General features: G+C 50.2%; 4 protein-coding genes across 4 annotated transcripts; 3 read left to right on the top strand and 1 right to left on the bottom strand.

The window, feature by feature from the left end:
- Nucleotides 1-3,682: 3,682 nt before the first annotated feature.
- Nucleotides 3,683-6,066, top strand: BP5553_03258 (putative polyol transporter 5; the record flags this gene model as incomplete). The annotated part of the gene is made up of 6 exons (XM_032011881.1): nucleotides 3,683-3,720; nucleotides 3,815-3,928; nucleotides 4,006-4,286; nucleotides 4,376-4,541; nucleotides 4,611-5,260; nucleotides 5,315-6,066. The coding sequence occupies 6 exons, from the start codon at nucleotides 3,683-3,685 to the stop codon at nucleotides 6,064-6,066; spliced, it is 2,001 nt and encodes a 666-aa protein (XP_031871574.1).
- Nucleotides 6,067-7,464: 1,398 nt separating this feature from the next.
- BP5553_03257 (p-loop containing nucleoside triphosphate hydrolase) lies at nucleotides 7,465-10,817 on the bottom strand (the record flags this gene model as incomplete). The annotated part of the gene is made up of 2 exons (XM_032011880.1): nucleotides 7,465-10,447; nucleotides 10,519-10,817. The coding sequence occupies 2 exons, from the start codon at nucleotides 10,815-10,817 to the stop codon at nucleotides 7,465-7,467; spliced, it is 3,282 nt and encodes a 1,093-aa protein (XP_031871573.1).
- Nucleotides 10,818-11,436: 619 nt separating this feature from the next.
- Nucleotides 11,437-12,498, top strand: BP5553_03256 (Uncharacterized protein; the record flags this gene model as incomplete). The annotated part of the gene is made up of 2 exons (XM_032011879.1): nucleotides 11,437-11,442; nucleotides 11,608-12,498. The coding sequence occupies 2 exons, from the start codon at nucleotides 11,437-11,439 to the stop codon at nucleotides 12,496-12,498; spliced, it is 897 nt and encodes a 298-aa protein (XP_031871572.1).
- A 1,167-nt stretch (nucleotides 12,499-13,665) lies between these two features.
- Nucleotides 13,666-15,238, top strand: BP5553_03255 (Multidrug resistance efflux transporter EmrE; the record flags this gene model as incomplete). The annotated part of the gene is made up of 2 exons (XM_032011878.1): nucleotides 13,666-14,189; nucleotides 14,239-15,238. The coding sequence occupies 2 exons, from the start codon at nucleotides 13,666-13,668 to the stop codon at nucleotides 15,236-15,238; spliced, it is 1,524 nt and encodes a 507-aa protein (XP_031871571.1).
- Nucleotides 15,239-16,291: the final 1,053 nt, after the last annotated feature.

The following is a 16,291-nucleotide window of genomic DNA, read 5'->3' as shown; positions in this document are numbered from 1 at the left end:
GGGGTTGTCACTCTTCAGGAAAGGGATGATTTTCTCTAAGATGAGTTGTAGAATTGTACATATTACAAGAGACCAAGGGACATGATATATGATAGGCTAGCAAAACAATATTTTTTATACCTTAGCCACATATTTTTAAGCCCTCTGTTTTCGAATAGCTTTATTACGTTATTGCGAGATGTTATTGTTTAAGGACCAGCTGGTCCAAGCACGTCCAAGTGCTGTATGTCCAGTTGTCACGTCTAGTCTCAGCCAATACGTGAAGGCTTCCAAATTTTTGATTAAGAATAAATGGTATAAGGAAAAGACAGCAACTAGCTGTCGCGATTCGAATTGGTGTCTGTGTTTTACGGTCAGGGCGAGGGGTGAGTAATTGATACTTTTTTGACCGAAGTCTATCCATGTACGACGCTGGAGGCTGTTTCTCGAGCTTGAGCAATCGTCATACCCGAAAAATATGATGATGGGAACAACGGGTTCCCTCTATATATCGAGGTGAATAGATAAAGCGTCATTCGAATTGGTTACGCTAAGGTTTGGTTATTGGTAGCTGGCAATTTGATATAAGTATTCCAACCTGTAGGGTTTTAGTGTATCTTGCTGATCTCATTGTAAAACTTTGACATGGAAGTGGGGTTGGAACTGATAGAGTAGTCAATGGTTGATTGGCATCTTATTTACATTGACCGTGAAAATACGGCTCCCGACTATTCTAAAGTTCGAGATACAAGTCTCATGAGGCTCCTCGCCGAGCACTTATCGCAAACCGCTCTATATACAAGTTTGGTAGTAGTAGAAACCCGTTAGACCTGTAGCGAACTTGGGCTGCTTGGTTGCTACTCGGTCAAACCGGGAGTCCGGATCGGCGGGGTGGTGAACCAGCGCAAGAGGTAGAGGATGGAATGATGGCTTTAAGGATATTTGCAGCGCTCCCTCCTACTGTGGAGGGAAGATAGAGCTGTGGGAGTAATATTGAACTGATTATCCGCGAGTAGTAGGGGTTTTCCTTCTTTCTTATTTGGCCTACCGCTTGTTCAAGCATCCTTCTCGAGAGCGCTGTTGCTCTGGTTTGGCTTTTTGTCCACATTTCATTCCATGTCTCCTAGCTTGTTCTCATCTCATCTCCTCGGGTAGGAGCAGCTAGTTTGGCGACGGACGAATGCTTTTGATTGAAAGCCAGGGCCGGCAGCTGCGCACCCGCGATAAATGGCGATGAGTAGTGGAGAGAGCTGGAGCGTGCTGGCTAGGTTGGTGAGAGAAGAGTTGGCAGCTGGAAGGTGGGGATGAAGATGAAGCATCGAAGACTGCTGGGCTGCGTGGCGATCCGTTGAAACTTGAAGATCAGATTGCTTGATTGGCTGATTGATGGGTTTGTTTGCCGGGTCGTCCGCACGAAAACGTTGCCCATTATTGCTGTGCCGTCAGCGCCGGCGCATGCAAGTTGTAGCTAGCCCCGGAGCTTTTGGATTGGCGGCGATCGGGTTTCAATTAAATTGCTGGCACCTTGCTGTACGTAGTACCGAAGAGGGTATTTCATCGTACCTCCAGAGCCAGGCAGCAAGAATCAATCCTGGTTCCAGGCCGGCCGGAGAGGGCGGACTCGAGGCTCGAGGACTTGTGAAGCTGTTCTGTATCACCTGGGGTGGGGGGGGGGTGTAGTCGGAGAGATCGAAGCACGAAGGATCCCATCCCATCCCATCATCATTATTCGACCACAACACAACACCACAACACACAAACACACAACGCACAACACACAACACACAACGCACCACTGACCACCGCCCACTGACCACACCGAGCGACGGCCATCCCGGGTCATGCAACCCCGTAAACGGCAGCCTGGCGCCTCTTCCACGCCGCTGACGCCCCGGTGCAAGCCCGGCCAATGGTAAATTATGCTCTTCGGGGACGAAGCACTGTACTCTGTACCACGTTGGAACAGGACCCTCGAGATTGACGTGAAAAGTCCAATTGTGGATTCGGGGACAGGACTAACTACCAGGGGCGGTGAGGAGGGGAGGGACCAGAGGGTAACAGGTACTTCCCTAGGTAGGTATGTATACTGTATGTACATGTACCTACCTTACCGTACCTAGCTAGTATAATGTTGGTTTAAGGTTTTTGATAGTTCCATATTTTCGTGCCGAGGGAGAGGAGAGTATAGGTTAGAACTCTTACTTAGCAAGTTAGCAGCTTTAGTTAATAGCACCCTCACAGCCCGACAAGTACTACTGTACGTACATAGGTAGGCACCTAGGTCTCAGTCTCCTAGAGATAGGAGGCCTTCTAGCCCATCGTACTACAGCACACTACCTGGGACCTAGGTACTCCGTGCTACGTACGGTAATGTCGTACTATACCTATCGTGCCCTACTACCCCCGTACCCTCGTGGACTGACGCAGGGTTTCATAGCTCCATTTGCAGACCTGGTACCGAGAGGGAAACCTTACCACAGTAGCACTGCAGTACAGGCAGAGAAGAGCTACGCCCCTAACTCTGAAGCAAGAGTACGGGCTTGATACCCTGATCCCTATTTCGTACGAAGTACAGTCCTCGTGGTACGAGTTCTTGGTAGCTTTCAGTCCCTTAAGAAGTTGGGCATGTACAGCACTTTCTATGGAGGAGTAAGTACCTCTGGAACACACACTACTATTTTATATAGTGACACGGTTATATATTTACGCTGCAGCTACACAGCTACACAGCTTCATGCTTACATGCTTACACAGCTACACGGCTACAGAGCTTCATGCTTACACAGCTACAGAGCTACACCCATGCCCCCACGCTGTTTCCCCGCAAGCCACTGTTGGAAGTTGGAACTAAGACCGCAGATTGCAGTCTGCAAAGCCGCAAAGGCGCAAAGGCGCCAGAGAGCAAGGCAACGATCGATAACGGCACTATTGCTGCCGTAGTCTATAGGCATCCAACTTATACTTGGCCTCGATTAGAATAGTGGGAAGAGAAGCGCCTCTCTGAGGCTATCTCCGACCTCCAAGTTCCCATTTCCTCCTCCTTCCTCCGTCCATCTACTACTGAGCACCTATCATACTACTATAGTAACCTCCGAACGGTACCACTTACCACCAACCATACTTAGCTACCTAAAGCAGTAAGCACCCCAGTCCTGGAGGATGCTGATATTGTACTACGTACGGAGTACGAGTTCTGCGAATATGTCAGATTGGCCCGGCCTGGGGATGGGGATAAACTGCTGCAGGCTGCATACAGTAGAATGCAGCCGCGGTAACCCTGGGGCTGTATGGGTTTTGTATGGATGAGAGCCATATGCTAGATGCTAGATGGTGAATTGCTGGCCGCGATGCAAAGCAAGGGAAGGGTTCCGAAGGTCATGTACATAGTACCCGAGCAAAGATGGGTGAGGTGAGGTAGGGTAGGGAGGTATGGGACATATAGTAACAAATGAACAAGCAAGCAAGCAAGCAAGCACCAGGATATATAAACATCCCCTCTCCTTCCTCCTCTCCGCTTCCAATCCAAGTTGGTCAACTCGCCGCCAATCTCACCTTCTCACCATCTCACCACCTCCCTCTCCCTCTCACAACTTTACCTTCATCTTCATCTTCGCCTTCACCATAAAAACCAGCTTCACATCCAACGGCCCCCGCAGAGCCGCAGCCTCTGCCTCCACGCTGTGTACTGATATCCGCCCTCACTATGGACGAGTTGAAGAACTCGGAAAACATTGGCGCTGCGTCCGTATTCCCCTCTCGAGTCCAGCCTGCCCTTCAACAACAGCAACAGCTGCTCCTTTCGTGCCGCGTGCTGACCGATTTTCCATGTGTATAGTCCTACGGAGTCTGCTGAGCTGCCGCACAACGAGAAGCGCAAAGGCTCGATCTTCGCGGATGCTACCCGCCGCAAGGAGAGCATCGCTGCGCTGACTGAGAACGTCACCGGAGAGTATGTCATCAGGCCTCTTCATTTACCTACCTCTGCCCTTCCGTGTGCGCCTATCTTTACTGATAACCAACCGCTAGGATCAAGAACCCCCTCATCGGAATCCCCAAGGACCAGCTCATCCAAGATGTTGATAACTTTGCCACTGCCCATGACCTCCAAGACATCAAGCCATACCTCATCAAAGGCGCTTTGGTCGCGCAGAGCCCGCACCACATCGACAACATCGCCGAGTTGGATGACGAGGATCGCCGCGTCCTGCACGAGGAGAAGTCGCACAGATGGAAGCACCCGCGGGTTCTCTACCTGACCATCCTCTTGAACTCCATTGCGGCGGCCATCCAGGGCTGGGACCAGACCGGTAAGTGTTGTCGAGCGTTTGTTGATGGCTGAAGGCGAAGCTTTTGCCCTGAATCCACATTGCGGAAGCTAACTGGGATGGTGGCTTAGGGGCCAACGGCGCCAATCTCACCTTCTCACTTGCGCTTGGCATTCCCGATAGCCCTCCAAATGCCGTCACCGGCTTGGGAGGCTGCATGAGCGAGGCAGAATGCAACAAGAACCAGTGGCTTGTCGGTTTCATTAATTCCTCTCCTTACATTGCTATCTGTCTCTTGTAAGTCCCGCCCCGATCTCGTCCTTGTTTATACCTGCACCGAGTAGCGCCTTGCTGACCTCCGTCTAGCGCTGCCTGGATCTCCGACCCCGTCAACCACTACCTTGGACGACGTGGTACCATCTTCGTTGCTGCGATCTTCAGTCTGTTGGCGCCCTTGGGCTGTGGGTTGTCCCAGACATGGGGCCAGCTGGTGGTCTGTCGAGTCCTGCTTGGTATTGGTATGGGATTGAAAGAAGTCACGGTTCCTGTCTTTTCTGCCGAGGCCGCACCAACTAATATCCGTGGTGGCCTGGTCATGTCATGGCAGATTTGGACGGCCTTTGGCATCTTTATCGGAACTTGCGCCAATCTGGTGTTCGTCAACTCTGGCAAGATAGCCTGGCGTCTGCAGTTTGCATCTGCATTTGTGCCCGCAATCCCCCTCGTGCTAGGCATCTGGTTCTGCCCAGAATCACCCCGCTGGCTCATGAAGAAGGGAAGGGTTGCGAAGGCCTACAAATCACTCAACAGACTCCGGAATACTCCTCTGCAGGCTGCTCGAGACCTCTACTTCATCCACGCCCAGCTTGCTTATGAGGAGGCCTTATTAGTAGAATCCGGTTTGGCTAAGACTGGCAACATGTTCACCCGTTTCATCGAGCTGTTTACTATTCCGCGCCTCCGCAGAGCGACCCAAGCATCTGGTGTTGTCATGATTGCGCAGCAAATGTGTGGAAGTAAGTACTATCCATGGGTATGGCCACAAAGATTGTCCTGCTAACCCCTCATAGTCAACATTATCGCGTTCTACTCGTCCACGATTTTTGTCCAGTCCGGCGCCAACAACATCACGGCCCTGCTAGCATCATTCGGATTTGGTATTGTTAATTTTGCCTTCGCATGGCCAGCCGTATGGACTATTGACACCTTTGGCCGCCGGGGTCTACTGCTATTTACATTCCCAAACATGTGCTGGTCTCTTCTTGCCGCAGGAATGTGTTACTACATCCCCGTGTCGAGCAGAGCACATCTCGGCCTGGTCACCTTCTTCATCTACATCTACGATGCGTTTTACTCTCCTGGCGAGGGCCCAGTCCCATTCACGTATTCCGCCGAGGTTTTCCCGCTCAGCCATCGTGAGATTGGCATGTCATGGGCTGTCGCAACCAACAATTTCTGGGCCACAGTCGTGTCGCTCACGTTCCCGCGCCAATTGAATGCTTTCGGCGTCCAAGGGGCCTTTGGCTTTTATGCGGCCATGAACGTGGTAGCTTTGATCATGATCTTCCTCTTCATGCCAGAAACCCAGCAGAGGAGTTTAGAAGAGTTGGATTATGTCTTTGGCGTCCCAACCCGAACCCATGCAAAGTACCAACTTACCAAAGTCCTCCCATGGTGGTTCAGACGATGGATTTTGCAGAGAAAGGGGACTGTTTGTCCTGAGCTCTATACTTTCGAGGAAGAGGTCTGGACTGAGAGTGATCGCGAGGATTCCAAGGGTATAAGCTCCGGAGTTGATGTTGGCAGCAAGGAGGTTGTGTGAACTCGGTCGTGAGCAATCCATGAGTCCGTGGTTTTTTTTAAAGGGAGCGTAACATACATATGGCGACGAGTGTCTACGTTTTACGGGGTGCATTTGGTTCTATTACACCGTGCTGAGAGATGTCTAATGGAATTCAGAAGGCGTAATCATTTCCTGTCTCTTGAATGTTCTAGAACCCTACGTTTCACGAACCACGCAAGGGTCTTCCTTCTAGAAAACTAATGCTTACTATGCTATCCTCGGGCGTCCCGTTTCTATTTGTGCATGCCTGTTATTGCTGGTCGTTAAGCGTGCATTGCCTTGTAAAGTTGTGGCATCAAAGAAATAGAGCGTCTTAATTTTCTAGCCTAGTTTATATTTGCAGGTCTATTATTACCTGACTCTTGTAGTACATGGCCCGGCCAGATAGATATTTATAATGCTGGAGCAGGTTATTGCAAATTATTTTGCTCTTCATTGACTAGAGATGGATAGACCAGGACTAACAACTTGAACGTTGAAAATCTGGCCTGGAAATAGCATCCCTAGTATAAGATCTCTAGGCCATTAAAAATCAAGACACTGTTCGTTAGAACGGAGAGTAGATATTAGAACAAACCCTTGACGTTAAATCATATATTGAGTAGTTGTAGTATAAGATTTGCGGTTGTAACAAGGGTCGTGACATATTCTTAGAATTCTTTTTACAAGTTATGCACTTGTTACATGGGAGCTATAGCGCTACGGAGTCTAATCCAGTGTCAATCGGTAGGACGAATTAGAATCTGAGTGAGGGGAAAGGGTAGTTGCCAGTGAGTGACAGATATTGCCTTGATGAGTCCCTAGCCCATGGTGGTTCGATACATATAAAAATTTGATATTAGGTTAGTATTACTAGGACTTGTCGTCGAGCGGTTGAATTTGGACTTCGGTTTTGACGTGTCTATGTGTAACTTCCAGAAATTTAGTGCCCCTGGCCGCCATCACATTCAAATTTCGGTAAACTTGACTCTCAGAAAATCCATTTATACCAGCAGCAAAGCCCCAATTTAACTATCTAGACGCAACGCAGTACGTAACACTCATGACTACTGCTACTAGCATATTACCAGCTCTACAAAGCTTGACATGTCAGGCAATCTCGTCCTCTAATACTCTATTACCATATCCCCCTGGAAGCAGTATCTGCAAACGATCTGGCCTCATGTTCCGCCTCCAGATAGCGACGCCGGGTAGCAGCTCGACTGTGCTAGAATATTGGAGCTTCCAGAATGATCGATGTAACCTTCGACCAAGGCGGTCAGATGATGACATGCATTGCCTGACCATCGATGGATAGGTATATGGCGCCTCTGGGGTAATCCGTCTCTGCGATCAAACATATGTTTTTGCAGCAAGGGTATCCCAAGCATCAATAGATCAGTCATAGCCCCCGCCGATTTGGCTTGCAAACGCAGTCGAAACACTCTTTTCATCGTCATCCAAACGTCTCCCGCTCAGCAACGAGCTACCGCCAAAGACGCTACCGGCATCGCCACTTTTGTAGTCCGCCACCCGTCCACCAGACTCAACGTAACGCTTCAGACGATCTGACTGATTCAAGCTGGTCTGCTTCTGTGTCTCGCCCAATCCCGCACCTAGGCTCACTCCACCCTGGCCAATGCCCTTGCCATCGATGACACTGCTGGTTGTATCTGTGAGCTCGCTAGCTGCGATCGATTCCCCGGCAATGCTCTCTGCCCCGCGACCCCTAGCCTTCTGGCCATTGGCACGAGTACGGTCAAGGCCAGGCCAAGAATCAGAATTGAAGTGAGAAAACATTTGCGGGTATGCGGAGCCAACGCCTACAGCTCCAAGCGCGGATGAGTGTACCGATGAGACATCGTCAGGAATGTAACTGATCAGTGAGCCTGCATCATAGTCTTGATTGGTCTTGCCATTAGTACCAGAGCGCCCATTGAAAGAGGAATGTGCCATTTGGTAGCGTTGGGGCCCACGATAAGTGGTCTTGGGACGACTGAATTGGAGAAGGGAGGTCTGTAGGTTGGAGAGGGGTCCTTCAACAAGACAGTTGCGCTCCTTGAAATGAACCAGCAAATAGTGCCAGAGAGGATGTTTGGAGAGGACCTTAGGGTTGCCAAGGATAACAAGCCCGTACTTGGCGCGAGTTAGGGCCACGTTAAGACGCCTGGGATCACTCAAGAAACCGATACCTTGGTGGTCGTTGGATCGAACGCAAGACAGCACGATGAAGTCCTTCTCACGGCCCTGGAATGCATCGACGGAAGCAACTTCAATGTCCTTGTAGTTTTCCTTCTTGAAGGTGCCGCTGTTTTGCATAGAGCTCACAACAAAGCTTCGCTGGCCCTCATAAGGGGTGATTACACCAATATCTTGTGGCTGGACACCTGCCTTGAAAAATCGTGTGACGATCTTCTCGACGTTCGAAGCTTCGGTGCGATTTAAATAGGAGGTTCCCGAAGCCGATATCTCCTCATTCCCAAGATTAGACCAAAACATCATAGGCGTATCTCCGACAGGCCAGGGGAAGTCAACGTCACGACGGAGTCTCTGCTGCATTGTAACACCATTTTGAAGAGAGCCTTCGTAGAACATGTTCGATGGAAATTCGGATAGGCAGGGATGCATGCGATATTGGACATTGAGTCGGATGGGAGCAAGACCCAAGGATACAAGGCGCTCGAAGAGCGATTGATTGAGGCCAGCCTTGGCGGCCTTTTTGTTCATGATGACAGGGCCTAGTTGTTGATGATCGCCAACCAGTACAACCTGCTTGCAGCCTAGGACTAATGGAATCATGCACTCAGGTTCAGCGGACTGGGTCGATTCGTCAATGAGCACAGTTCTGAACTTCATCTTGGCTAGCCTTGGATCGCCAGCACCAACGCAAGTACAGCAAATGACATCAGCATTGCTGAGGATCTCACGCTCGGCCGCTCTTGTCAATGTCTTGAATTTCTTCTCATCCTGACTGGATAATTCGCCGAGTTCGCCCTTGAGCTGTGAGAGCTTCGTCAATTCGAGATTACTATCATTCATGCGAACCTGCTCGTGTAGCGACAAAAACCCAACTGAGGACTCGACATCCTCGCGGGACTTGGCAGTGAGACGAACAACCTTCAGACCAGTGCGATGAATGCGCTCACAGAGCTGATCAACAGCGACGTTGGAGGGTGCACAGACAAGCACTTGGCCACCATTAACTTTAGCCAGGTGGTAGATGATGGTCGCGGATGTAACCGTTTTCCCGGTGCCAGGTGGGCCTTGAATAAGACTAAGAGGCTTTTGCAAAACACTCTTGACGGCATTGATCTGACTGCTGTTCAATTCAGGGAGGCCCGGCACGCTAAATTTCTTGGGCATCTGTATCTTCATTGGAGCCGCGGCAACTTCGTGTCCGAGAAGCTTATGGAAAATGTAACCGGAAACGCTCATCTCGTCAACAGCAAAAGTCTTCATTGCGAATTGCATGCGATCGTATGAGGTAGCTTTCCAGACATAGTCGGCTGAAAAGTTGTGAGTGCACTCCGTCGGGACCGACTTATCGTTTCCAACTTTACGGAGCTCGATGGTGACTTCATCTGACTGGTTGTTCGGAATCTTGATAACATATCCAACACCCTCCCAGACTGGTCGTAGTTCGCCTTTGTATTTGAGACGCATTTCATCACCCACTGCAAGTTTGACATCTCCCAGTTCAATTTTGGGGAGGACGAAGCTTGCAAGATGCTTATTGTTTAAGCCGTAGTCCCAGCGAATAACCAAACCATCCTCTGACTGCGCTTCCTTGAGCTTGCGGTCATAGTCTGCCTCAATCTTGACGAGGGGTCCGAAAACGTTCTGGTACTGGTAGGCATCGTCATATTTCAACAGCACAGGAGCCGGATCGTCATCGATGCCGGCGGCTTTCTCCAGATCGGCAATTGTAGCACTGGCATTATCTTTCCACATCTCCTCCAGCTTCGCAATCATGGGTGGGGTTAAGTGTCTTGCACGGAGCTGTTCAGCATCGGTAGGCACAGACACCAGCCAGGGTAGAAACGAGCGGTCCTCGATAAGGGGCTGCCACCGAGAAATATCCCAGCTCATGTCTTTGGATGATGGAGTAGAGGCGCATGGTTGTCGGCATAGGAGTACCACCACCGTGTCTGACTTCGCCGGGATGAAACCGAGGAGGAAGACATTCTTGGTGCCACAGTTGTAACATTCGAGGACAGTATCTCCGAGGGTGGACTGGGGATGCAGTTGGACTTCCTTGTGCCTGGCGCGGACCAAATGGTTGACGATATGGGAAGATGTTGCGTTGCCTCGAGCGCTGCAGAACCATTTGCTACAGCCCAGGCATTTGACGACGCAGCTTGGGGAGTGGATCCCACAGTATCTTCAACATGGTTAGCCATGTACTCCATCTTCCGGTCATCATTGTATAATTCAAGACCACGCTTCACTTACGCGCAGGCATGGGCTGGGAGTTCCTTCTCATCCTCCACCCCTCGCAGTCCTAGCGACTTCATGCCCTCTACTGGCATACTTGCTAGGCTCTCCGCGTCATCGTCGTCGAAGACTTCGGTCTCATTGTCGTCATCATCATTCCGCCGTCTGCTGGGGCCCAGGCCGCCGCGCCCGCCATATTGGCCGTAGAGAAGGCTCTCGTCGGGGTCGATATTTGAGAGGTCATCGGCGCCGGCATTGATCGCCGCCGCAGAGTCGGAGATGAGGTGGTTTCCGAGGTGCGTGAAGGCGCCCTCCATGATGGATAGGATGGGATGGGATATTACGGTTTCGTATCTTGGATTCCTGGAAGCTAAAGAGTGGTCAGCTCGAGTAGGTGAGAATGATGCCGTCGCATCCGCTAGGCGTGTTGCAAATGGGCGTTAAGGAACATTGGCAGACAGAAATGCCAGCCATTGGGAAGTCTCGAATACTCACTTTACCTTTGGAATCTTTAGTAGTTCAGTACCTTATCTTAGCCTTGGATGGCGCGTTGAAAGGAGAATCGAGGGGAGTTTGTCACAAAACGAGGCAAAAACTCAAGTCATTATAATACCGATCAGGCTTTTCGCGGTCGAACTTGAGCAGTGGTGAGGAGATTGTGAGGTCTTATGGAGTGGGGTCCTGGTAGAGAGAGAATGAATGAATAGCGCGCCACCATGAGCTTGATTTTTAGGAGCAGAGAATAATGTTTTGTGCTGGCGACAAAGCTGCGATCAAGGTTTGATATGATTGATACGGCGGACTGATACCGATACGCCGCTATGGCGACCGGGTCGGGCTTAGCGCAGGGCTGAGGGTGAGAAACGCTGCAACGAAATTTATACAATTTATATACCGACGAAACTCTTGCAGTTTATCCCCAACAACCTCGCAAACATGATTGTAAGTTTTGATCCTCCTCTAATTATGCCCACCATGACCAATCCACTCCTAGAACCCCCTATGTTTATATGGGAGATGCCATGGATATTTGCTTCTGCCCCGCGGCAACCAAGCGCTGCCACCTCTTTCTGCCTCTTTGGGCCCCAGCTGATATGGAGATAACAGCGCAAACAAGCCCGCCAGCGCCGGGACTATCTATATCGCCGCGCGCTCACCCTTCGAGATGCTGAGATCGCGGAGAAAAGAGCAAAGTTGCGAGCGTCCTTAGCTTCTGGGAAACCGCTGGACCCCGCGATTGCGAATGACAAGAAGCTGCGCGAGGACTACACGTACGATGAATCAAGGCCAGACCGGACAGCAGATGAGGAGCTAGATTTGGATGATGAATATTCGCAGCTCTCTGGAATCATCGACCCCCGAGTTCTGGTCACTACTTCGAGAGATCCTTCCACCCGTCTCTCTTCGTTCGCAAAAGAAATAAGGCTATTGCTGCCCACATCCATCCGATTAAATCGCGGAAATTTGATTCTGCCAAACCTGGTGCAATCTGCGCAAGCATCAGGTCTTTCAGACATTGTTCTTCTCCACGAACATCGCGGTACGCCGACAGCATTAACTCTCTCCCATTTCCCACACGGGCCGACTGTGTCATTCTCCCTCCATAACGTTGTCCTCCGCCATGATATCCCGAATAGTTCCCGAGGCACCGTTAGCGAATCATATCCCCACCTTATTTTTGAAGGTTTTACTTCTCGACTAGGCCTTCGGATAGTCAAAGTACTAAAGCACATTTTCCCCCCACGGGAGGCTCTCACAAGCAAGACAAAGCTTGGAAGTAGAGTTGTGACATTCAAGAACATCGAGGACAGTATCGAAGTACGACATCATGTTTTCGTGAAGACGGGGTATCAAAGTGTGGAGTTGGCGGAAGTTGGACCCCGGATGACAATGAGGTGTTTTGAGATCAGGGGTGGTACATTAGAAAACAAGGATGGAGATGTCGAATGGCGCCTGAACCAGTACACAAGGACGAGCCGGAAGAAGGATTACCTGTAAGTTTGGGAAAAGGACATCGGTTACGCGGCGTTGGGCAAGGGAATTAGATGGCGTACCTGGGTCCCAAATATATACGACATTTACCAACCTCACCATGCTATAGCTGTGTCCGTTCCTAATTCCCACCTGATGACGATAGCTCTCGATATTTGTATGAGGGATGATAGCGAGTACGGTCGAAGTTGAATGCTGCATCTTTGAGCCTGGACTACCTCAGTCTAGTTTCCGTCGCTTTTCTTTTACAGGGTTCGTTGCGCAGCGGAGTTAAGGCTGACAGCTGTATGTTCAATCTACACTTCCTTTACTTTCATCGCTTTATACATCCCACGAACAGATATTCCTTAAAACTACATACGACAACTACAGCCTCTTCTAACCCATTGGATCGCATGTCTATACTGTCCACTACTAGGGTGTCCCAATGCCAACCCATACCTTGAGTGTGCAAACTGAACGTGGAGAGAGCTACATAGATCCACCTGTCCCTGTTGGAAGCTTCTTCGTTTCTTTGTTGCTATAAAGTCTAGTTGACGATATTTTAAATAGGCGGTAGCTGTTGGGCGTTTAAAAAGGTCGTGGAATACAACAAATGCGACCCAAGTAACCCAAATAATACAAATACAGGCTCGAATATTGGACAAGTCCTTCGCCGCATGTCTTCCTTAGGTGCCTATACTTACCTTAGTAGGGGAACTTCAGAAGACGGAATGCTACATGTAATGCTCCACGAATTGAGGACTTACAACTTATTATGAAGTACATTATCTCACGCCTTCGTTACACCAATCTTGTCAAACGAGCCTGGACTATTGTTATTGCTATTGCATTGCCATTATTGTAGCAATTGCCATGTGTCTGCCTTGCTTTAATACCGACCCCAGCCCGGAGCAAGTGCCTTACGCGGTTAGCGTGCCCAGCCGAGCGAGGCGAAGTGTGAAAGTCAACTTCTGAACTGTGAACTGCGACCTGTGATCCGCGACCTGCGAAACTGTGAACACGCAACAGCATCTCTCAACCACAAACACTGTATAGTACGAGTAAACCTATCTTGTTCAACGCATCCCTCCCCACCCCCCCCACCTCAAGTACCTATACCTACCTTAGGTACCCAATGGAGGTACATCTCCACCCCTCTCGCTCTCTCGTTTACCCCCTTGAACAGCGTGCATGTCTCATCGAGACACAACACGGGGCCCAGATATACAGCGATACGTGACCGCCACAGGACCAGCCTTTTCATCCAGCCCGTGGCAGAGTCCGCGGTCCAGATCCGTGGCACAAGTATCCGTGAGCTCAACGCCGCCGCCTGTGGACGACGACGAGGACTTGAGTGACTTGGAGCCCAGCTTCAACACCATGGAAGACAGACGAGCTCCATCTCGACCGCTCCACCGGCCCACCGATGGGCGCTCACAGCAGCCCTTGTTGCGTAAAGCTGGTGATGACGATGAGGAGCGTGGGAGGCCTGGATATCCCACTTCGCCAGAGATGCATGATCGCCCGCCACTGTTTACGAGGCGGTCGACGATGAGGAGCCGGAGTCCAGACACCCAGGCGCAACTGGCGGCGCGGAAGAAATACACATATGCCGCCTTCTTTCTGGGAGTGAGTCTGGTTAGTTTTGTCATTCAGACAGAAACGGCCGTCTATATCCAATCGGAGCTGGGATGGAATAAGGCGTATTGCATGCTGTATGTCTTGACTACCCCGTTCCATCTTGACTCGATCTAATCTCATCAGATATCTGACCCATGGCTCATGGTCGCTATTATGGCCCTTTCAGCTCCTTGTTCTCCGAATTCAAAAGTGGAATATGCCTTGGTCGACGTTCTGGCGACGACACATTTATCTCGTTCGGACCACAGCACAAATGGTGGAGGCACAGCGTTTATCCGTATCTCCCCGACAACACTCTCCAATCCCATATATGCTACGAATGACGGCTTTCATTACCTGTGCACTTACCGTTGCGGGAGGGTCATGGTATGTTGCAGTTGATCTTACCACGGCCTCAGATCTTACTGCAATCTACAACTGCTCGGCTTTTTTTGCATACGCATTTAGTGTGCCCATTCTGAAGGAAAAGCTCCGGATGGGCAAATCGATGGCGGTACTTGTTGCCATCATAGGTGTATTAATCATCGCCTATGGAGGTAAGGAGAGTGACGGGGCTGCGGAAGATGATGGTGCACCGAAGGGATCAAAGAACCGAGTCGCAGGAAACATCATTATCGGCATTGGAAGCGTACTTTATGGATTCTATGAAGTACTATACAAGAGATTAGCATGTCCGCCAGAGGGAACAAGTCCCGGGCGAGGCATGATATTCGCTAATACCTTTGGCTCGTTGATCGGCTCGTTCACACTCCTCGTTCTCTGGTTTCCTCTACCTATTCTACATGTTTTAGGATGGGAAGTATTCGAGCTTCCTAGAGGAAATACTGCATGGCTGCTGCTCGTTTCTGTCCTGGCCAACGCTACCTTTTCCGGCAGTTTCCTAGTTTTAATCAGCCTTACCAGCCCGGTATTAAGCAGCGTGGCAGCCCTGCTAACGATCTTCCTCGTAGCTATCGCTGATTGGTTCTTGACCGGGAAAGCTCTGTCCTCCGCATCACTGTTCGGTGGCTTGCTCATTGTTGCGGCGTTCTTGGTCCTGAGTTGGAGTACATATAGAGAGATGCAAGAGGAGTCGAGGAAACAGGTGGATTTGAATGAGTCGGACAGCGACTTGAATGAATAGAGTTTTACGTCCAGCAACATATCTGCTGGGTTTCGGGCGGCATATGTCGCATGGGTCCTGCACTCCCATAGGAATTCGACATGGTGGTCTAGTTTCCGTTGTACTTTTGGTATACAGGTAGAGCGTGCGGTTAGAATAGATGCCACTACGCGGATGGCGTCCACTCGGTATATGAATAATATAGTGGGGTGCGCTAATAATAGAGTTTTACAATAGCACAATACATCTTGAGCTGGTCGGACTATGACTTTGATTTTACATCGACAGCTAACACGCATATGATTTAGAGAGCCTCCGGAACAAGACTCGGGCTTGCAAGACTCGGGTATAGAAGCAAACCCCTGATGGCTTGGGGGGGCCTATTCTGACGGTCTTGAGGTAGCTGGCATATAAGATTTGAAGGTCCCTTTGGATGGCTGTGGGAGGTACGTATTTAGCATGTCTTCCTATAGCGACTGCCAGGTAGTAGCATATAATGCCGGGTTGTGCGACCCAAATCACCATGTGGCACATGGACAAACGGAAGACGGAAGAAAGCACTTGCGAGATCAATATACTGACTATGCGAAACCGACATCGGATAAACACAGGGACCGACACGAGAACAATAGATAATGTCAGGACGGGCTATGGCAACCTGGGGTCTACGATCACCAGGACAATCCGAACTGATCATATTACCGGGAAATCTAGAAAATACCCACGGTGGGTTCTGGATGAAGCAGCTCACATTGCTTGAGACCTTTGGGACGAGCACTACTGGGCGGCGGGGACCTTGGCAACACGAGGAGAAGAATGCCTTGCCACGGCGGGCGTGAGGAAATAATGTTTTGCACGCCAAGATACGTATAATAGGGGCTAAATGGCAGATTCGCTATCGTGGTATCGCCGACCGATGCCACATGACATTTGGGGTGCCCAAGTTTAAGGACTGTGGAGCACAGAAATTCCCATTAGCTGGTTGTAATAGAAAGGGACCATGCGCGCAACTCAGCCGGAAACGCGAGATCGAAGAAAACAGACTCGCAATTCTTGCTCCAATAACAATCGGTA

The sequence above is a fragment of the Venustampulla echinocandica genome, assembly GCF_003357145.1.
Source record: "Venustampulla echinocandica strain BP 5553 chromosome Unknown scaffold_1, whole genome shotgun sequence".
Lineage (NCBI taxonomy): Eukaryota > Fungi > Ascomycota > Leotiomycetes > Helotiales > Pleuroascaceae > Venustampulla > Venustampulla echinocandica.
Note: the sequence above shows the minus strand (reverse complement) of the source record. Positions and strands in the feature narration are given on the sequence as shown.